Source organism: Vigna unguiculata, chromosome 10 (assembly GCF_004118075.2).
Source record: "Vigna unguiculata cultivar IT97K-499-35 chromosome 10, ASM411807v1, whole genome shotgun sequence".
Classification (NCBI taxonomy): domain Eukaryota; kingdom Viridiplantae; phylum Streptophyta; class Magnoliopsida; order Fabales; family Fabaceae; genus Vigna; species Vigna unguiculata.
In genome coordinates this window covers 14,363,313-14,386,002 of record NC_040288.1, presented here as the reverse complement: position 1 = coordinate 14,386,002, position 22,690 = coordinate 14,363,313, and the positions used below count along the sequence as shown (strand labels likewise).

The 22,690-nt window shown below is 32.5% G+C and overlaps 2 protein-coding genes across 2 annotated transcripts; one reads left to right on the top strand and one right to left on the bottom strand.

The window, feature by feature from the left end:
* Positions 1 to 233: 233 nt before the first annotated feature.
* On the top strand, positions 234 to 13,033 carry LOC114165281. The gene is made up of 4 exons (XM_028049935.1): positions 234 to 349; positions 11,618 to 12,183; positions 12,382 to 12,581; positions 12,926 to 13,033. The coding sequence occupies exons 1-4, from the start codon at positions 234 to 236 to the stop codon at positions 13,031 to 13,033; spliced, it is 990 nt and encodes a 329-aa protein (XP_027905736.1).
* A 296-nt stretch (positions 13,034 to 13,329) lies between these two features.
* On the bottom strand, positions 13,330 to 15,222 carry LOC114165280. The gene is made up of 5 exons (XM_028049933.1): positions 14,977 to 15,222; positions 14,315 to 14,821; positions 13,900 to 14,119; positions 13,584 to 13,840; positions 13,330 to 13,506 (listed from the first exon to the last, which is right to left on the bottom strand). Exons 1-5 carry the CDS (start codon positions 15,220 to 15,222, stop codon positions 13,330 to 13,332), a joined length of 1,407 nt encoding a protein of 468 aa, XP_027905734.1.
* Positions 15,223 to 22,690: the final 7,468 nt, after the last annotated feature.

Sequence of the window (22,690 nt, the reverse complement as noted above, 5' to 3'; positions counted from 1 at the left end):
GAGTAGAAGAATTTATACAATTTGCGCAACGTTATGAGGGTAGAAGTGATGATGAGGTGAAGTATAGATGTCCTTGTGTCAATTGTTTGAATGGGAGAAATTTGAATGCAACTCAAGTTAGATAACATTTTATTTGTGATGATTTCCTTAGAAGTTATACAATATGGACATGGCACAGCGAATTAATAGACTTTCCAACTATTTCCCGAACTGAATATGTTGTCAATTCCATCATGGAAGAGCGAGTGCAAGAAGACAATATGGAGGACATGATACGGGGTGTTGGCGTAGAAGCATTTGCACAAGCGCATGTCTATGACACGATGTCTGCTGATGCGGAAACTCCATTGTATGTCGAGTCAACTAAGTTCACGTGGTTTTCAGTGGTTTTAAGACTTATGAATTTGAAAGCGACCAATGGGTGGATGGATAAAAGTTTAACATAATTGCTCGTGCTCTTGAATGAAATGCTTCCCGAGGATAATACTCTACCCACTCGAAACAATGCACTAAGAAAATTCTTTGTCTGACGGGTATGAAGTATAAAAGGATACATGCACGTCCTAATGATTGCATATTATACAGAAAAGAACTTGAAGATTTAAAAAAAATGTCCAAAGTGTGGGTCATCACGGTACAAGCAAAAAAGAAATAGTGAGGATATTGCTCAAATAGAAAAGGAAGGATCTACTTTGAAAGTAGTCTGGTACCTTCCAATCGTGCCCAGACTTGAGCATTTGTTTGCAAATCCTAAAGACGCTAAAAACCTTAGATGGCATGCTTCGTCATCCAGCTTATTCAATGCAATGGAAAAAATATTGATTTGGAATTTCCCAAGTTCGGTCAAGAATGTAGAAATGTTCAGTTTGGCTTAGCTACCGATGGAATGAATCGATTTGGTAATTTAAGTACAAACCACAATTGTTAGCCCGTTATATTATTCATTTACAACTTATCTCTTGGACTCTACATGAAGAGAAAATACATGATGTTGTCTTTGATGATATCTGGTCCAAAGCAGCTTGGAAAGGACATTGATGTATATCTCAATCCACTAGTTGAATACTTGAAGTTGTTGTGGGTTGATAGGGTTGGAGTATTTGATGTTGTTGCTTCTGAAACTTCCAGGATGCATGCAATGTTATTTTGCACCATTAATGACTTTCCAGCTTATGGTAATTTGTCGGCGTACAGTGTCAAGGGTAAAAAAGCATGTTCTATATATGAAGAAAACACTACATCTCATCAATTGAAAAAAGGAAGGAAGACCATGTATTTGCGCCATCAAAGGTTTTTACAAGCTAATCATCCTTATCGAAGGTTACAAAAAGCATTCAACGGACATCAAGAGAATGACGAATCACCAATTCCATTGACTGGCCTTCAAATTCTTGAAAAGTTAATAAAGTACATCATGTATTTGGAAAAACATCTAAGAAGTCATCTGCATCGAGTCCTTGGAAGGAAAAATCAATATTCTTTGATCTTCCATATTGGTCGAAGTTACAAGTTAGGCATTGCATGAATGTCATGCATGTAGAGAAGAATGTGTGCGATAACTTAATTAGTACACTACTTAACATTCAGGGAAAGACAAAAGATGGAGTAAATGCTCATTTGGATTTGGTTGAAATGAAGATCCGAGAAAACTTAGCACCAAGGGAGGTTGGTAGGCATACCTATTTACCTCTTGCATGTTACACTATGTCCAGACAAGAAAAGATAAGTTTTTGCTTATGTTTAAAGAGTGTCAAGGTACCTCAATGATACTGTTCAAATATTCAGAGTTTAGTGTCCGTGCAAGACTTGAAGCTTGTTGGCCTAAAGTCTCATGATTGTCACATCTTAATGCAACAATTGTTACATGTAGCTATTCGTGGAATTTTACCCAAAAATGTTAGACAAACTATAACACGTTTGTGTGCATTTTTCACTTCAATTTGTAGCAAAGTCATTGATCCTTTAAAGTTAGATGAACTTTAAGCCGAGATTGTTATCATCTTATGTCAGCTGGATATGTTTTTCCCTCCATCATTTTTTGACATCATGGTACATTTACTTGTTCATTTGGTAAGAGGGATCAAGTTTTATGGACCAATATACTTAAGATGGATGTATCCCATTAAACGTTACATGAAGATTTTAAAAGGGTATGTGAAAAATTAATATCGTCTAGAAGCTTCAATGATCGAAAGGTATATTGCTGAAGAAAGTGTCAAGTTTTGTTCAGATTACATGGCAAAAGCAAAACCAATAGGAGTTCCTCAAAGATCATGGTTGAACAGGTGTTCTATAAGTAACAACATCCAAGGTGTGAGTGTGGTTAGCAAAGATTGTGAAAAGTTGTTGCAAGCACACCTATACATATTGAACAACATAAATGAGGTCATCCCTTACTAATCTCCATACAAAGCCATTATGAAAGACAAAAATCCAAGACAATCACAGAAATGGCATTTGATGGAGCATAACAGAACATTCATGCCTTGGTTTAAATCTGAGGTTTTGAAAGATTCGCAATCTTCTGAGACTTTGATGTGGTTAGCGAATGAGTTGAAACATGATGTCATATGTTGTACAGGTTATGAAATTAATGATTGCACATTCTATACGAAGTCTTTGAATCACAATATAAAATAGTGGAGTCAGTCTTGAAGTTGAGTCGCTACAATTTTCTACATCTAAATATCAAAATCCTGTATTTGGATCAATGACATACTATGGTGTAATACAAGAGATATGGGAGGTTGACTATACCGTGTTTACTATTCCAGTATTCAAATGTAAGTGTGTTGACAATAAAAGTGGTGTCAAAATGAATGAATCATGGATGACTCTAGCTGATTTTCGAAAGGTGGGTTATCGAGACAAACGATTTATCATGGCAAAACAAGCATCTCAAGTTTTCTATGTTAAAGATCCTGTGTCTGAACATTGGTTTGTCGCTCTTCATGAAAAAAAAAACAGATCCTAATGAAGAGAATCTGAGTAATCTTAATATAGTTGTCACCCACCCATTTAGAAGAACGATAAATGTTGATGAAGTCCCTTTAGTTTATGATGTACATGCAATTCGAGAAGATCGCGATGAAGGAATATACATATGACCAATAAATAACTTTATGTATGAATTTCACGTTCCTTTTAAAATTTAAGTGTTTTGTTAAATAATGTTTTTTATGTGATTTTATATGTTGCATATTAATGTTTTGTGATGTTTTCATTTCACAAATATATGGTTTGAGCATCATAGTTCATCAAAGGACGAAGCAATCACTAAGAGACCCATCAGAGGAGCCACTAGATTGAGACAACTCTTAATTAGAAGAGGCCAAAAGCTCATCGAATTTTTAAATAAATTAAAAATTTAGTGACATATATGGCCTTGGTTGCAGGATAACTGAAGCAAAAGGTTGGATATATGGCTTCTGGTCAACTTGAACCGAAGTAGAAACGTAGAGATATATGGCTTCGGGTCAAGTTGAACTAAGGCAGAAGGTTGATCTATGGCTTCGGTTCACACCCGAGTCCAAAAGCCTTCCCCTTTTGGCCTATCCCAATATGCTTCGGTTCGGGAATTGGTGCAGAATATTAAAAACAACCACTGTCAAATCCCCATCCTGCACTGGTGTTCGTCCCTTCGACACTGGCTAGTTTCGCTTGAGCTTCAATGCAAGCCAACTCCATTTGACCTTTAACGTGTAGCAACTTGTGTAAGACCCGAGAAAATTAAGTAAGTAAATAAATATTTATTTAATAAATGTGAGGGAAGGAACCTATAAAGTAATTAATGCGGAGAATTATGAAAAAGGAGCAATGGTAGCTCAAGTGGTTAGACACGCTTGGTGCATTTGAAGGGGACTTGGGTTTAAGTCTTGCGTATGCCATTAATCTGATGTTTTAATTATTTAATTTATTGTAGGCGCATATATGAACACGTGGCATGATGTTATGAGTATATGTGTGCATGATATTCTTATTATTATTGTTAATTTTATTTTATTTTATAATTATTTTTACTATTGTTTTTATTATTATTGTTATTATTATCATTGTTTTGTTTTATTGATAATTTTATTATCATTATTGTTGTTTTGTTATTATTGCTTTATTTATCATTATTATTATTTTATTTTATTAATATTACTTTTTATTATTATTATTTCATTTCATTTTACTTTATTATTATTTTTATTATTATTATTATTATTTTTAAAATTTCGTTTTATTATTATTATTATTATAATTAATAGTATTATTTATATTCTTAATATTATTATTTATATAATTTTTATTATTATTTTTATTACTATTTTTATTTTTATAATTTTAATTTTATTATTATTATTATTATTATTATTATTATTATTATTTTCATTTCATTTTATAATTATCTTTATTAATATTATTTTTTATTTTTTTATTTTACTGTTATTTTATTATTATTGTTATAATTATCATTGTTTTATTTTATTTATGATTTTATTATCATTATTATTTATTATTATTATTTTATTTTATTATTATTATTATTATTATTATTATTATTAGTATTTTATCTTATTATTTTATCTTATTAGTATTATTGTTTCATTTTATTTTATTATTATTTTCATTATTTTTATTTTTATTGTTTCGTTTTATTATTATTATTATCATCATCATTATTGTTATTGTTGTTGTTGTTTTATTATTATCATTATTACTATTTTATTGCCCATGCGATATTTTGGGGCAATGGTTATGTGTTCTTCTTGGTTTGTATATTGTTTGATTGTCCAGGATTGTGTATTGGGTATATAACACTTTGTTTTGATGATTTTATGTGGATTTATTGTGATTCTCCATGATGTATAAAAGAAAGAATATGGTTGTGTTTGATGTATGATGTGATATTGTGTAGTTGAGTTCAACTTAATGATATGGAAGTGTATTTACTTATCATGGATGCATGTTTTGCATGAAAGGAGTGTCATATTCTAGAGTGTCAAATACTAGTAAATTACCAATTACTGCTGTGGTGTCTGGCGGAACGGTTTAAACCGCCAAGAGATAGGCCACAAAATCCAGTGGGTTAGCGCCTGGTGACGCCAAGTGTTCTGCCAAGTGGTCTAGAACGTGAATTAACCTAGCGACGTGAATGTTGTGCTAGGCGGTTTTGGATGCAGTGATGGAGTACACGAGGGATTCTACATAACTTCGTCTAGAGGTCTTGATATGATGCTTTGATGGGGCCTAGTTACGAGTGCAACTTGTATTGGGGTAACACATGGCCACTCGAGGTTGGAAGTCCAGTGGAGTGTGCGTAATCATGGCTCGTGCAGATGGGTTCCGAAAGATTACCCTCTTCGGTGTTATCTAACGAGTTTGGTAGTCTTGGGACAAATACAGACTGTAGTTCGTATTGGGGAACTCCACTTGGTGTCGCGGATCGTGGCTGTGGCAAATTTATTCCTGCATGTGGACTATTAGCTGATGGCTTGTAGTCAGAGGGGCGAGTAGACACTCGTGATAGCAAAGATCAATCAATGTAATCATCAAAGGGTGTAGAATCAAGAGGCATCCAGAGGAAAATTTGGAAGTCAAGGATTAAGGATTATGAGTTGTGAGTCTTAGGAAAAGTGTAAGACCCACTAATTTAAATAATTAAATAAATATGAATTTAATTAAATGAGGGTAGTAAAAGCCTCTACGGCAATTAATGCTAACCTTTATGATGTGGAAAAGTACTAGCTCAAGTGGTTGAGAGTACTTTATTGTGTGAGAGGACTTGGGTTCAAGTCTTATGCATGCCATTTATGTGTTATTTAATTTTATTGTTTATTTTTTCTGATGATGTGTGGGAGCGTGATGAGTAATAGATAGTGTTATATGCATAAAGATTGGCATGAAAGATGACTTGGTTGAGTTGGTTGTGCACTTGAATTGCAATTGTGTGGTGATTTTTCAAACCTTGGCTTGAACAAAATAACTTTCTTTTTGTTAAAACTTACCCTAGCATGGAGGTGAAGAGGCACGGAAACCCTAGGTGGCAGCTAAGAAGGGGCTAGAAAAACAATTCTTTGAATGCCAATTAAACCCAATTTAAAAGCCATTTTCGTTTTTACCTTCATTAAGACATTTTAAGGCATAATTAAGAGAGAATTAGGGTGAGAGAGAAAAGCTTTCGAAATTGGAACATTGTGAACAGTAGGAGAGGGAAAATTCAGGATGTGGGGGCTGCCTTGGAGGTTAGTTGCAGAGAGATTGAAGCTAGTTTAATGGGTTCACGGCGCCAACATCAAAGGGAGAGTTTAGTTTTTGTCTCGGGCAAGGAATATTCAGGTTAGGGGAGTTTCTATTGATTGTTTTAAATTTTAATTGTTTATACTTGTGATGTGCTAAGTATTTGAGAATGACATTGTTCGTTGTCATCTGCATTGCATCTGGGTTTCTGGAATTTTCTTGAAAACCGCCTGGCGGTCGCATGAGACCTGCCAGGCGACACCACAGCTCTGGTGTCTATTAAGAGTGCTGTTAAAATTGTGTGTATTAGGGGGTTATATGGGATAACCTGGTGGTATGTTGGAAATCAATGAGGTAGTGAAGTGAAGGAAACCTAAAGCATTAGATATCAAAGGATGTAAGTATGAGTATGTAATGATAGGGATGCATGTTTTAAATCATATAAGGAGGTATGAGAACCTGATAAGTAATTGTAATAACTTAGAAGATGTGATGAAATCGTGTGGATGATTAATTGGTATTGAGTTTGTTTATTAGTAATGGGATGAATATCAAGTACAAAGTATGATGGTGTTTAAGAACAACGTGTTATTAAATAAGAAATATGATATAAGGAATGTATGTGATAGTGTGATTCTGTGATATGCATATGTTTAGACAGGTGAGAGGTATGTCCCTATAACAGCCTAGATTGTAATCCTCTTTATTGGTGTTGTGTTAAAATTGTATGTGTAATATGGATTCATTAGCATGATTAAACTTGTGCATAAGTATCAAGTTATAGAACTATGATTGGATTACTATACTGGTGCTATAATTTGTGCTTGGATTGTTTGGGGTCCATTAGAACCCGTTTGATGTGCCAAAAACTGGTAGCATTGCGCTACTGGTATGGCGTCTAACAGTGCGAGGCAAGCCGCCAGGCGATAGACAATCAACTTAGTGGCAGTGGCCACTAGACGAGATGGCGCCTGGCGGCAGGATGGGTTTCGCCAGGCAGAAGTGAAGCAGTAGTAGTACTGGAAGCTGTGAGGTGCCTGGCGATAGTGTTGGTTCTGCCAGGCGGAAGAAGTGTTGTAGAGGCTCTAAAGGGTGCTTAGCGCCAAGCGGCAGGCTTGGGGTCCGCCAGGCGATGACGGGGCAGCAACACTCCTGCTTGGTGCTTGGCACCTGGCGGTGTGTGATGCCCGCCAAACGGTCTGGACCCAGATTCCGCCTAGCGGCGTGAGATGCGCGCCAGGCGGTTTTTGTTTAGTGATGGTGCGCGAGGAAAGGCTTCTACATAGCTTTAGGTGATTTTCATGATGCGAGGCTTTGGCTGGGGGCCCAGTTACGAGTGTAACTTGTATTGGGGTAACACGTGACCACTCTAGGTTGTATCTTGGTGGTTTAGAAAGTCCAGTGGAGTGTGCGAGTTGTGGCTCATACGGCAAGGTTTCGGGTGATTGCCCTCTTCAGTGTATTCTGATAGAGCTTTGGTATTCTGGGAACAACTACAAACTTATGTTTGTTTTGGGGAGCTCCACTTGGTGTCACGGTGAGATGTTGTGGCAAAGTTATTCCCACGTGTGGACTATCAGGTGGTGGCCTGTAGTTGGAGGGTCGAGTAGACACTTGTGCAGCGAAGATCGATCATTGATCTCACCTAAAGGGTATAGAAATGACATACGTCTAATGCAAGTGTTGGAAATGGAGAAGTAAGGAAAAAGGGAGAAGAATACCAACCCAGGTTTTAATGTTGAAATGACTTATTTAATATTAATTTTGTTTGGTTTATTTAAATGAGCTCACCCTATCTGTGTGTGTGTGGTGATGATCATGTAACTTGTTACATGGGAGCATATGTTGATGCAGGTGAGCAGGCTGATGCATAGGGACGGAGTGGGGACCTCTTGGGAGTTTTTACTGATTTTATTTTGTCAGAATATGGATTTATTGTAATAATTTCATAGACAAATATATTTGTATTCCGGTATTGCCGTGGATTATATTATCTAATTTGGCGCGTTGGACTTAAAGTTTTAAATTTTTTCCCGCATTTTGAGAATTTTTGATAATAAATGAGGTTGTTTAATTAAATTTTATTTTGTTTTTACTTTAACAAGTAATTTCCGGCTAGGACGTTACAAAAAACAACGCTCTTACCAGGTTTTGGTGAATAGGTAAGGGTTATGCTCTTGCCGGGTTTTATTGAGCAGGCAAGGGTGGTTGCTTATAAGTCCTAAGGAAAGTAATGTTCTTACCGGATTTTAGTGAACAAGTAAGGGTTGTTGCTTGTTCTTCCCAGGAGGCGTTAGGGCGTAGGAAAGGAAACTAGTTGGTTGTGAGAGAATAGTATACTATGTGATGAGACTTGGGAGTATTAGAACTGTTGGAATATTGTATGGTTATTTATTATATTGTGTAGTGCAATTTTATTTTGTTGAGCTCACCGGATCTACTTGTGTTTAGCGATGATCGTGTAATGCGTTACACTGGAGCAGATGATGTTGTAGGTGTTGCTGGTGAATCATAGTTTCGGAGAAGGGCTAGCTTGGGGAAAAACCTTTATAATGTTTTCTTGTTTTATGAATTTTAAACATTTTGTAAACATTTAGCTTACCAGACTCAAAATTTGTAATCGATAATTATAGTTTGTGGATTTTAGTTTATTATGGTATAATAAATGCTTTAAATTTTCCCACGTTTTGGAAAAAGCAATTATCATAAATACGATTTTATACTTATTCCCTATTTTAATTATTTAAATTTGTAATATCTGGCCGGGATGTTACAACTTGGGTGGACCTTCAACCCGAGTAAACTCAACTCAAGCTTCAATATGGATTAGCTCAACTCAATTCTTCATTATAGCCAACTCGACTTGACACCCTAGCCAACCGACTTGACTCAAGGTTTAATCCTGGCCGAGTCAGCTCGAGCTTCGACCTTGACGAACTAGAACTCATCAACCTTGATCTCACCTAAACGCATTTTGACCCAGACCCAACCTAAATGGCCTACTTGACTTGGTTCCAACCCAACCATGTTTATCTTAAAATCGACTTTCATAGATCGACCGATAGGTTGATCTAGCCCATGTGACTTTTATTGTTATTTTGGCCTTGTAGACTTTTTTGTATGTGAATTTTTAGTTTTATGGTTTTTGCGGCTCTGACCCATATAGATCAGGACCAAACCAAGCAGGCTAAACTAAATTGATAGTTTTATTTATAATACCTTAAGCAATGGGTCCAAATATGTAACCTATTGATAATTGTCTCAAACTCTATTGGAACCGAGGGTTGTAGTGGCTTCTATGTGGAAAATGGTAATAGTTATGCACTAAATTGCTTTAATCACCATTTTATAATTGAATAGGAGAGATATGAAGCTTTGACACGACGGTGTGATTGTGTTTCCCAACTTCCGACGCAGTACGAACACATAGTGGGTGGTGTTAGACACATTTCATTGCGTGACACGTCCCTATTCATGGACACGCCGAAACAGACACGATGCTATGAGAAACAAGAATAATGTGTTGGTGGGGGCTTCTCCCTACACCTCCAAACACTTTTACTGCACTCCCAAATATTAATTGTGCAGTCCATTTTACCCTTCTGACTCACCTCTTTCTTAAGTAGGTAAAAGTAATTAAAATAGTTACTACGTTAGGTGAACTGAGAGTTGAGAGTTGAGAGTTGGATTTGGTTCTTATGTTGCGCCCTTCTCCCTCGACAAGTCACTTTCATTGTTGTTTTCAGAACTACGGCTTTCACAGTCAACTGTGTTTGCACTTCCGCTGGTTACATCAGGTTTATCGAAACGTTCTTCCATTTTTCAGTTTTTTAAGTTTTATCTTCTTAAGGTATGTAAGTTATTGTTTGACGTCCATCATCCATCCTTTTGAAATACTATCATATGCTTGTTCAACTTTCATATATCAACACATTTTATACAATAAGCTTTGTATAAATCGAATGCATTTTACATATTTTGTTTAGGGAATGCATGTTTGTGAATGGTTATGAATGGGTGATTTGTGTTTCAAGATGCAGATAGAAAATGATAGATAATGACATCGAAAAGAGAAAAAAAAACTTAGAAAGCATACACCCGGCTTTCGACATCTGGTTCTGCCCAAAAACGGATTTTGAAATACGGTTCAAAAATTAAACGGATTTTGATATCCGATTTTACAGAAAACGAATTTGTACACAAGCACTGGCAACACCTGGTTGCCCAAAAACGGATTTAGAAATCCGCTTCACAAATTAAACGGATTACGATATCCGATTTTTATGAAAACGATTCAATTGTTAAATTTGTAAATTGTTTATATTTTTTATGATTCATTATATATTTTATTTAATTTATATTTTTTTCCAACTTTTAAAAATAAAATATTTTGTTCAATCTTTAATTCTTCATTTTTAATACAAACCAACTTACAGAGGTAATGATAACCACATATTTGATTTTACACAAACCAGAAATCGAAATCCGGTTTGTATTTTGCTTTATTGAATTTTTTTTTGAAATGCTTTTTTAATTATTTCAAATATTTTGTTAGTTGTGTTGTGTTAGCTTTAGGTATAATATTTTATTTATTTAACGTATTTGTTTTATATTTTTATTTTTAATTTTATTAATTGGTTGAAAATTTAATTTCCTTTTAATTTAATGTTAATAGTTTTTTAATAATTTTTTTATTTGTTATTTATTTAAATTTTATATTTAATGTTTATTGTTTTAATAATATTTTTTTATGTTTTGTTTTAATTTCAATGTTGTTTTCTTGATGGATAGCACATATAAAACCAACAAATATCATTTGCCACTACTTGAGATTGTTGGGGTCACATCAACAGGGTTAACTTTCTCGGCAGCTTTTGTATTTTTATCAAGTGAACGACAAAATAATTTCACTTGGGCTCTAGAAAGATTTAGAGATTTATTTATGACATCTGAGGGTGGTCCACACGTCATTGTTACTGATAGGGATCTAGCTTTGATGAATTCTGTTGGCATTGTATTTCCTGAATGTTATCATCTATTATGTCGATTCCATATTCAAAAAAATGTGCAAGCGAAATGCAAAATGTTAGTGAATTTTGTTGAGGCATGGGATGTTGTCCTGAAAGCTTGGGAAAATGTGATGGATTAAGAAGATGAGTCAAAGTTTACTCACTATGTTGATCATCTTCACCATGTTTGTATTTCATGGCCTTTATTCTTTGAATATGTGAATGAGTCTTGGATCATTCCGTATAAAAAATACTTTATGAAGGCATGGACAAATAAAGTAATGCATTTAGGAACTACAACAACAAACAGGTATGTCTATATCTTAGTTTTGGAAGTTCTTTTCTTATATGTTTTATGTTATTGATCATAACATTTGTATCAGGGTTGAGTCTACTCATTGGAGTCTGAAGAATGTCTTGGGTAGTAGTATGGGAGACTTGTGTTCGTGTTGGGATGCAATTCATAACGTCATCATCTTGCAACATAACCAAATAAGGGTGTCATTTGAACAGAGTCTTAATCTAATGAGCGACGCTTTTAAGGCATACAGGTATAAAGGATTGGTTGGATATGTATCGAGATATGCTTTAGAACTCATTGCAGCAGAGGTGGACCGAGTTAAGCATATAGGATTTGATAGTCATCTTTGTGGATGCGTCCTAAGACAAACTTTTGGTCTTCCATGTGCCTGTGAATTAGCACGTTATGACCCTGGCGTGATTCCTCTGCCTGAAGTTCATATCCTATGGACAACATTAACCTTCTCAAATATTTCATCTATGCCAGCGCAAGGACAATTATGCATTGAAAGGGAACTGTATCTAGTGCTTAATAAATTCAAAGAAGTTGACATTGCAGGAAAAGTCTTTATCAAACAAAAGTTACTTGATATTGTATGTCCTTCTAAGACATCAATGATACCTCCAAGCAATAAAGTTAAAACGAAGGGTGCACAAAAGAGTCATTGATCTCAAAGGTCTACAAAGCGTGAACCGTCATATTTTGAGCATATAGACGCTTTGCATTCAACAATTGAGAGTTCTTCAGCAAAGAATCTAATTAAATCTAAAGTCAAAAGTGGTGAACGAAAAATACCTATGTTAGATCAATTTCATCTGATTTGTCACCCTTATATTGTTGATGTAGTCGATGTTGTTGTAGATTCACACTGCGGGTTTAGATGCATTGCTGCATTGTTGGGGATGGGTGAAGAGTCATGGCCACTTATCCGAAATGATTTGTTTAAAGAACTTAGTCAATGGCGTGACAAATATGCAACATTAGTGGGGAGTTATGACCAACTTGAACAACTAAGAAACTCTTTGCTAGTTTATTCACAATCAGGGGTACATGGTGTTATACTTCACAATTATTTAATGATGATTTTTTACCATTATATTTCAGAATAATTTATTTATTTAATAATAGGCTAAGACTAACAAGTGGAGGACTATACCGGACATGGGGTATGCAATTGCTAGTCGATATAATGTCATCATAGTCTTTTTTGTCATCAGTTCAAAATTGTACTATATTCCCACTGCGTACTTCACCATCGTCTAATGCGAGACAACATCGACTTATCTGTATCGGACATTTTCATGGTTGTCATTTTGTGCAGGTAAAGTTAATATGAATCTGTATACCTAATGAATATAGTTTTTTTCATTTACTATTTTGTTATTTTCAGGTTCAACTAGAAGAAGGTTGTCTTATACCCATGATGGATATCATATCATCCCGTCAGTGTTACCCTAAGGCAAGGGCCTGGTCATCTTTTTATGGGCGTCAATACTAGTTAAATAGATCTTATGCAGGACTGAAATTTGTATTTTGTTTATTATCATTTTCATTATCGTTTGTATTTTTAAGATTCTCTTTTGGAGAAAGAAAAATAATTTGTAATTATTTAGCGTATAAATGAAATGCTTACTCCTCTAGCCAAGGGACAAATATATTTTGGCCTTAGTGTGATTATAATATAAAATGCTTAAATTATGGACGAATGGTTTTTCTTAAAATAAATATAAAGTTCAACACAACTAAATACAAAATCAAATGAAAGTTCTAAACATCACAAAACGAAATAAAAAGTTATGTAGAACTACATGATCGTCTGCCTCGTACAGTGCGACCTCCTCTACCTTCTTCATACGCCTGTTGAACTATTTGTAATAACTCGTTCATTCGTTCCCAGGCAACCGTGCCCTCGTTGACATCCCGACAGTCAATCATTTGTTTTAGGTCGGTGACGATGCATCTCATTGTGCCCTGCAATGACCGCACAATTAAGCAGAAGATAAAAATTAACATACATAAATACAAAAAAATATAAACTGATCACATACCAATAAACCTCTGGGAGATGACTCAGATGTTCTGCCCAATGGAATATCGTTTGGGAGATGTCGGCGTTGTCGGGGCACAAGATTAGGTCGCTCGTCCTCCACACCAGGAATAATATAGGGATGAGATACCCTCCTAAACCACTGTAGGTATGTAGTCGCACCTACTGATGGAGAGGACGTTGGTGTGACATTAACGAAGACATATTGTCTCAAATGTATCCACCAATCATCAATGGTGGGAATGTCAGCATCTGGAACTGCTCATACCCAAATTGTCGCAAGACACGCTCTGGTAGATGACGGTGAACAATGGTACCGATCCTGATGAACCCAGAAAACATGCATATTATCATAAAGACACGAGTATCTCTGTGTGATCCATATGGAGCCCATATCACTCCATCATATGTCAAGGCATCTAGTTGAGTCCTGACATCGTGTAGGTTGGACGTCTGCCTTCCAATCACAAATCGTGCGGCTCGGGAAGTGAGCAACTGCTGTCTTCCCAAAGTAGGGAAGTGCTCATATATCCAACTCTAAAACATTAAATATAATAAAAGTATAAGGCATATGTGTACCTGTAAGAGAGTTAGATATCCAAACATTTGCTTTGTCCCAACAAAGCTAGCATCACCAAGTTGCTCGTAGAGGTGTGCAAGAGCAACAACTCACCACGCGTATCTGTGACACGACCAGACATCTCTAAACAACTCCAAGTAAGACACACTAACAAAGGTGGTGCTCTTGTCAGCAAAGTTAGTGCATCCAATAAGGTGCAATAAATACGCCAATGCTGCAAATTCCCATTGTTGTTTTTCAAAACAATCATTGTAAAGGTTCCTCAACCAATTGAGTCTAAGTTGGGGACCATGACATTGTTTGAGCTCAACTGAAGCTATGGGTCGCTCCACCCTCAGAAGCGTAATAACAGTCTTCAATGCACCATCATAGTCGAGGGGTTCATTGGGACAAAATTCTCCGACAATAGGTAGATGAAGAAGACAAGAGACGTCATCTAGGGTGATGGTCGTCTCGCCAATGGGTAGATGAAAAGTGTTGGTTTCCTTGGGCCATCTTTCTATAAACGCCAATATTAAGCCCTTATAGACGTAATCATAAGAAATGTCACATAGAGGCTTCAGACCCGAATTCAGCACAAACTTTTGAATACCAAGGTGACAAGCTCCAAATTGATTTAACTTTTTACCATGTGAGATCAATTTTATTTCACCTCGATCCTACACAGAACAATTGCATGTAAAAATTACCCAGGTCATGAACTATAAACAAAAATAAATATATATACTGACCTGGCCTTCCTACACTACACGAGCTACATGATCGTTGTAGCTCGTCAAAATGAAGTGTCAGATGGACCTCTAGGAAAGCCAACTTCTTCATTTCCCTGTTGATGATCAACAACATCCTCGTGCTGTTGAGTGACATCCTCATGCTGCTCAACAACAGGAGGATCAGGTAATGCTGCAGCTTCTCGAGTTACATGATGGCCACGACTCCTATAAGTAGAAGTTGTAGGTCTGCGTCTAACATCACCATGTACAGAACTATTCGCTCGTGTTTCCTCTTCCTGTCTAGAGGTACCAGGTGGGTGTGTGGAGGCTCCACGTGTTCTAGCCATATCTTTTGAACAACAACTTAATAAGAAATAAAATTGAAATTAAATAAAATATTATATAAAAATAATTAAACAACACCTTAATAATATTAATCAAATTGAAATTAAATATTATATGTAAAATAAATAAAAAACTAAGCTAGCGGAATTGGAATGCCGATATACAAATATCAACCGGATTTCCATTGCTGGTATATAATTTTACTTAATATAGTTATATATTATATAAACAATCTAAAATTAAATAATTAATATATAAATATAAAAAAAATTAAAATTAAATCTTATAAATAATATCAAATAAATAAATAAAAACATCAAAAGCTAACAAATAATAAATAAGTAAAAATAATTTTAATATAATTAAATATAATTAATCTAGATATTATAAAGGCCAACATTTAAATAAAAATTTATCATTATTAATTAAAAATTAACAAAGTAAAAATAACTAAAAAATATATAACTAAAAAATATATGAAAAAGAAAATTAAAAATAAAGTAATAAAATGAATAAAAAAATTAACAAATTAAAAAAAATAAAAATAAATACATAAAAGCTGAAGTTTAAAATTCAAAAAATATTAAATATTAATAAATTATATTCTAAAAATAATTAAACATTAATAAATTATATTCTAAAAATAATTAAACAATAACTAAATAATATTAATTGTAACATCCCATTTAATTAATGCGCGTAATTAAAGAAACGTCACACAAATATAATATAACAATGCAGTGCTAGAGTTTAAACATAACGCCTTACAAACCAAGGCACAGCGCGATGCCACAAAAAATAAAGGAAACATGTTAAATAGTTTACTGGAATCCTAGAGAGATATAAAGGCGGACAAGTACATGGGTCGTAGCCCTAAAGATAGCCCAAGAAGGACAAAAAGTCCAGCTCAAGAAGGTTAAGCAGCGGATTTGTCTCTCCCTTGTTGACCACGGTTACCTCTCGCATCTGCTCCCATCAATAAATTGATGATCATCGCAAAGGTAGAAGCGCAACATACAAAGCAACCAACAAGAAAAGGGTAAGCTAGATCCAACAATATTTTTTATCATGCAATCAAAGATACCTTTGTAGTCCAATATACATATACAATATACATCTACCACACAAACATGTTATGACCTTTCAATCAGTACACTAAGACTCGACTCATCCGGATACATATAGCCTGGTCGAATTCAGCGGATGCTTGCACTTGTGGTGGATACCTCTGCTCACCCCCAAGCTAAGTGTTACAATGAATCAATTTCCCTCACACACAAGGTTAGCCCTTAATGAATTTCATGCCTCCTACTACTCTCACCACAGGAGTCAGTCCGCTCTAAGTGAGACTAACTGACTCCTTAGAGTGTTAGGATGCAACCTTACCTTGAATCCTTACTAGACCATATAGATGGGGCACTACCATGGACACCGAAGAGTGGAGTACCACAGCTCTAGGAGAAGATCATAGAGGTGAGTCACGAACGGAGTCAAGCGGAACGTGAACTGAATGTATGCTTTGGAACCCTAGCAGAGGCGACATCAGCTCTAAGGGAAGGGGGATATGTTTTTACGAAAATGAGCACAATTTAGGGTTTGGACACTTTAGGTGAGAAATCGAATTAGGCCAACCCCCTTAGTCCCATAAGATTGGACATTCTATAAAATAAAAGGGGCAGAATTAATTGGGTCTTACATTAATCAAATTGAAATTAAATTTTATATGTAAAATAAATAAAAAAAGTAAACTACCATAATTGGAATGTGGGTAACTTTAAACAAAAATTTAGTTTAACAACCAAACTTCGATTGCCGATATATAATTTTATTTAATATAATTATAAATAATATAAACAATCTAAAATTAAATAAATAATATATAAATATAAAAAATTGAAATTAAATCTTATAAATAAAATCAAATAAATAAATAAAAACATTAAAAAGCTAACAACTAATAAATAATTAAAAATAACTTAATAATACTAATCTAAAATTAAATTTTATATGTAAAATAAATAAAAAAGGTAAACTAGCAGGAATGTCTGTATACAAATATCAATTTTAAATAAAAACATAGTTAACATACCGGATTTCCATTCCCGGTATATAGGTTTATTTAATATAGAATCTAAAATTAAATAATTAATATATAATATAAAAAATTGAAATTAAATTTTAGGCTTAAATATACATTTGGTCCCTATTTTTGTTGATTTTATTCAATTTGGTCCCAATTTTCGTTTTATGTTCAATTAGGTCCTCATTTTCGTCAAATTATGGTCAATTTGGTCCTTTTCACTAACGGTGTTTAAATAGTTAACGTTTTTGAACAGTACATGTCACGTGTCAGCTCCTGTTTTTTTTTTGTTTTTTTTTTATTTTTTTTTAATTTTTTTTAATTTTTTTAAATTTTATTTTAATTTGAAAAAAATGGTCCACGTGTCAAGTCACAGTTGTACCACGTGTCAATGTTAGTACCACATGTCAGCTTGTGGTAGTATTTATTTTTTTGTTCAATTTAGTCCCTATATTCGTTATTTTTATTCAATTTAGTCCCAATTTTTGTTCAAATAAATCAATTTTGTCCCTTTCAAATTGACACTAAATTTAATATCTTTTATACAAATTATATTAATATCTTTTATAAAATTGACCTTTGAATTTATTATTTTTTAAATTCAATTATAAATTATTAAATTTAATTATAAATTGAATAAATTCTTATATTTAATTGCTAAATAGAATATAATTATTTAAAATATTATAAGAATATAATTATTAATTTTTTTTCTAATATCTATATTCTAAAGTATTTTTAAAATTGATATATAAAAATATTTTAGAAAAATAAACTAATATTTGTAAAATTAACATTTACATATAAAATATTTTAGATTTTAATATCTAAAATGCAATAAAAATATTAAATATTTTAAATTTAAATGTGAATTTTATAAATGTTAATATATATTTTTAAAATTTTAATAATTATATTTTAATAATATTTAAATAATTATATTTTGTTTAACAATTGAATCTAAGAATTATATTCAATTAATAATTAAATATTATAATTTATAATTAAATTTAAAAAATAACTAATAATAATGTCAATTTTAAAAATTGAATGGTTTTATTTTGGCAAAATTTGGGACTAAATTAAACAAAAATAACGAATATAGGGACTAAATTGAATAAAAATAACAAATATAGGGACTAAATTGAACAAAAAAAATAATACTACCACAAACTGACACGTGGCACTAACATTGACACGTGGCACAACTGTGACTTGACACGTGGACTATTTTTTCAAATTAAAAAAATTTTAAAAAAAAAATTTAAAAAATTTAAAAAATTTTAAAAAAAATCAAAAAACCAGGAGCTGACACGTGGCATGTACTGTTCAAAAACGTTAACTATTTAAACACCGTTAGTGAAAAGGACCAAATTGACCATAATTTGACGAAAATGAGGACCTAATTAAACATAAAACGAAAATAGGGATTAAATTGAATAAAATCAACAAAAATAGGGACCAAATGTATATTTAAGCCTAAATTTTATAAATAAAATCATATAAATAAATAAAAACATTAAAAGCTAACAAATAATAAATAAGTCAAAATTATTAGAAAAAAATTAAATATAATTAATCTAGATATTATAAAGTAAAATATTTTAAATAAAAATTTATCATTATTAATTAAAAATTAACAAAGTAAAAATAACTACAAAATTTAAAATAATAAAATTTTATTTAATATACTTATATAAAATATAAATAATCTAAAATTAAATAATTAATACATAAATTATAAAGTAATATAAATTAAATCTTATAAACAAATGAATACAAAAATACAAAAATTTAAATCATCAGCGGACTACCAATGCCGGTTAAAAAGAAGAAGCTGATTTTGAATTTCCTAATCGAGCTTCGAATGCCGGTAGAAAATTAAACCGGGCTTCGAATGCCGGTACACAAAGAAAACGGAATTTGAATTCCGTTTAATCACTTAACCGGATTTCAAATGCCGGTGCACAATTTTAAATATGTTTACCAGGTTACGAAAGCTGGTTAAAGTTTTTACCGGTTTAAAAAGCCGGTTAAATATTTTACCGGGTTTCAAAATCCGGTGTACCCAAATCTGTTTTCACTTCTACTTAAACGATGCTATAAACGATGTTACACATGGTATATTTTTTCCATGTTCAAACAATAACCATATTCATTAACATTTCCAAGTACATTCAAACAATAACCATAAATAGAAGAATAATGCTTACCACTCTTGGAAAAACAAAGAACCTTTCCTTGCACATTTCTTCAGTGCAACTGCCGGTTTGGGTTTGGATGCAAAAGGTCTCCCCATCAACAGAAGCTTTCAAATTGGGGGTGTGAGACTAAACGTCTCTTTTAATGAGGAGAAAGTGGAGGAGGGAGGTTAAAAGGTGTTGGGTGTGTGACATTTATGACAGCCCGTGACTTCAGAGTAGAGCAGAGAATCTTTTTTAAACTTTTTTTATCGTTGAACAGTGAAAGTTTCAGAGGGGTACTATTGGAATTTTGAAATTTTTGGGGGTGTAGTAGAAGTCTTTGGAGGTGTAGGGAGAAGCCCCTGTGTTGGTTTAGTTTGCTGAAAGGCAAAAAAATTGAGTTGTGTTTCCATCACCGACATTGCAAATTTTTAAGCAGTTGGAGAAAGAAGAAACTTGCAGACAGTAAGAAGAAGAAAGAAGAATAGAAAAAGAGTAAAAGGAGTTAACACGAGGAAATGTGTAGAAGAAGTAGAAAAAGGTACTAATGATATTAATAATTAATAATTTGATTGAATTATTTGATAGTTTAAATAAGATTTACTTTGATTCTTTCAATTCACATGTATAGTCTAATTTACATATGTTAAGCTTTCTTTACTTTTTAGGTCTGACTATATGTAATAGGGATCACATGTCTAGACAACTTTCCCGGAAAAGAACAAAAAAGTTATACAAAATTAAAAGAAAAAAAATATAAAAACTTCACATAAAGTTCAAAGTTCATTTTATTTTAGGTTTAATTACTACACTTCGGTAGGAAAGTTTCAAGGTGTTCCTCGCTTAGTTTTTTGTTTCAATTGTGTTCCAATTTTCAAAAAATTGACTCAATTAAGTCATTTTTAAAACAAAAAATATTAATGGCATTAACTGCATGCGACGTGTCAATTTGTAGTTGTTTTTTTGTAATTTTTTTTGTCATCCACATATCAGGTCCCATGGTATGGCAAGTGATGCTATTAGTGTCACGTGGCAGGACAGTCCCACATTGCAGTGTGAGTGCCACGTTTCGTTGTGTTGTACTCAATTTGGTCCTTATATATGTTTTCTTGATTTAATTTAGTCCCAATTTTTTTTCAAATAAAACTATATTGTTTCCCTCTAAATTGAGACCAAATTTATTATTTGTATAAATGTTATATCAATATTTTTACTAAGATTAAAACTAATGTATATTATTAATCCATCATTTTTTATAAGATTAAAACTAAATAATAACATTTATAAAAAGAATAAATTTTAATAAAAATATTAGTATAACATTTTTTATTACGAATAATATATTTGGTCTTAATTTAGAGAGGGACAATATTGGTTCATTTTGTAAAAAAATAAGAATAAATTAAATCAAAAAGACATATATAGGGATTAAAGTGAGTACAACACAATAATACTTAACATTGTGACAATGCCACATGTCATACCACAGGACTTGACATGTGGACAACAAAATTTTGTGCAAAAATAAAAATAAAATAAATAAATTAAAAAAATAAAAACTTAAAAAAAATGAAAAAAAATATAAACCATGGATTGATACATGATATTTCATTAGAAAAATTTGCAATTTTCTTTTTTTTTTTTTAAAAAAAAAAACGAAATCGCAATTGAAAAAAAAGCTAAATAGGGCCAACTTAAAATTTCCAACTAATGTGGGGTTAAGCAAATAATTAAGACTTCATTTTATTTTTAAATTAGGAACATAAAATTATAAATTTTACAATTAGAATATATTTTTCTTAAATGATAAATTAAAGTCCTATTAATTATAAAAATTATAAAAAAATAAATTAAACTTTTACTAATGCAAAAAAAAAGATTAAATATTTTTTACAATAATCATACTAAAAACATAAAACATAATATTAAATAGTATAATAATTTAGTATTAATTTAAAATATAGAATATATTACATTATAATTTTAATTTGTTACATGCTTTTTTATATTCAAATAATAAGTTTTCATTAGATTAATTTATTTTAAATTTTTTTATTTTATTTTGATATTTAAGTAAAAAATTTATTCGATTTATTTTATTATAGGAAATTAAGATAAGTATACCTAATCAAGCTATAGAAAAAGAAGATGAATCAAACTTCTGTCGATATATATTTCAAAGATAACAAAAACTCCATGTGGTGGAAATAATGTGATCAAGTGTAGTTTGTGTAGTTTATCATTTAATAGATCTTATACTCGAGTTAGAGCTCATATGTTAAAAATCATGGGAGAAGGAGTTAGAATTTTTCCAAACGTGACTCCGTAAAAACTTGTTGAGTTTAAAAGATTAAACAATGGAGTAACATTGAAAATAGAAAGTTCAATGAAAAAAAATCTCTCTACCACCTGTATTTGATGAAGGTTGGACCAAAAACTATGGTATAAATTATTATTGATAATGCAATAGTATGTAAGGTAACAAGTATACTCATAGAATCAAAATTTGCTTCACTCTATTGGACTCCTTGTGTAGTGAACACCTTGAATTTTGCATTGAAAAATATTTATGCAATAAAAATATAAAAAAATAGTGATACTTATAAAATAATTCATTTGATCACAAAAAGTGTTGAAGATGCTACATTTATTAAAATATTTATTGTGGAACACTCTATGATATTACCATTGCTCAACAACTTCACTCATGGAAGTTTCTTTCTATTGCTCCAACAATATTTGCTTCAACCATCATCATGTTCAAAAGGTTTAGAAGTTTTAAAAAATGACTCCAAGAGATTTTTATTAGTGATGAATGATCTTCTTATGAAGAGGATAATTTGGATAGTGCATAATTTGCGAAAAAAAAAAAAGCTTTAGTGATTGATAATTGGTGGATGAAGGTTGATTATATACTTGTTTTTACTCAGGAAAAATAGATATAGATATGGCTACTTTTGAATTAGTATATGAAATGTGTGAAAAAGATCATTGATGAGGTTTTCTTAATGACCAATTTATAACAAGTGTACTGGTGTGTTATAATATCAATCAATTGTTATATCCACACAGATTTGTCAAGATTATCCACTATTTACCCTTAGATTTAGTTAGGGGTGGCAAAACGGGCTTGACCCAACGGGCCAACCCGTTAGCCAATGTTAAAAGGTCCGAATTGGGTTGAAGATTTAACCCGTCAACCCGTTC

Bases quoted from the DNA above. Each gene is read 5' to 3' on its own strand.
- LOC114165280 (XM_028049933.1), bottom strand. From the start codon at position 15,222: ATGGCTAGAACACGTGGAGCCTCCACACACCCACCTGGTACCTCTAGA. The intron at 14,822-14,976 runs GTTGGCTTTCCT...TGTTCTGTGTAG, and splicing joins ATCAACAGGGAAATGAAGAA to GATCGAGGTGAAATAAAATT. The intron at 14,120-14,314 runs GTTAGTGTGTCT...TTAATGTTTTAG, and splicing joins CTGACAAGAGCACCACCTTT to AGTTGGATATATGAGCACTT.
- LOC114165281 (XM_028049935.1), top strand. From the start codon at position 234: ATGGAAGAGCGAGTGCAAGAAGACAATATGGAGGACATGATACGGGGT. The intron at 350-11,617 runs GTATGTCGAGTC...CATTTGTATCAG, and splicing joins GCTGATGCGGAAACTCCATT to GGTTGAGTCTACTCATTGGA. The intron at 12,184-12,381 runs GTGCACAAAAGA...TTGTTGATGTAG, and splicing joins CAATAAAGTTAAAACGAAGG to TCGATGTTGTTGTAGATTCA.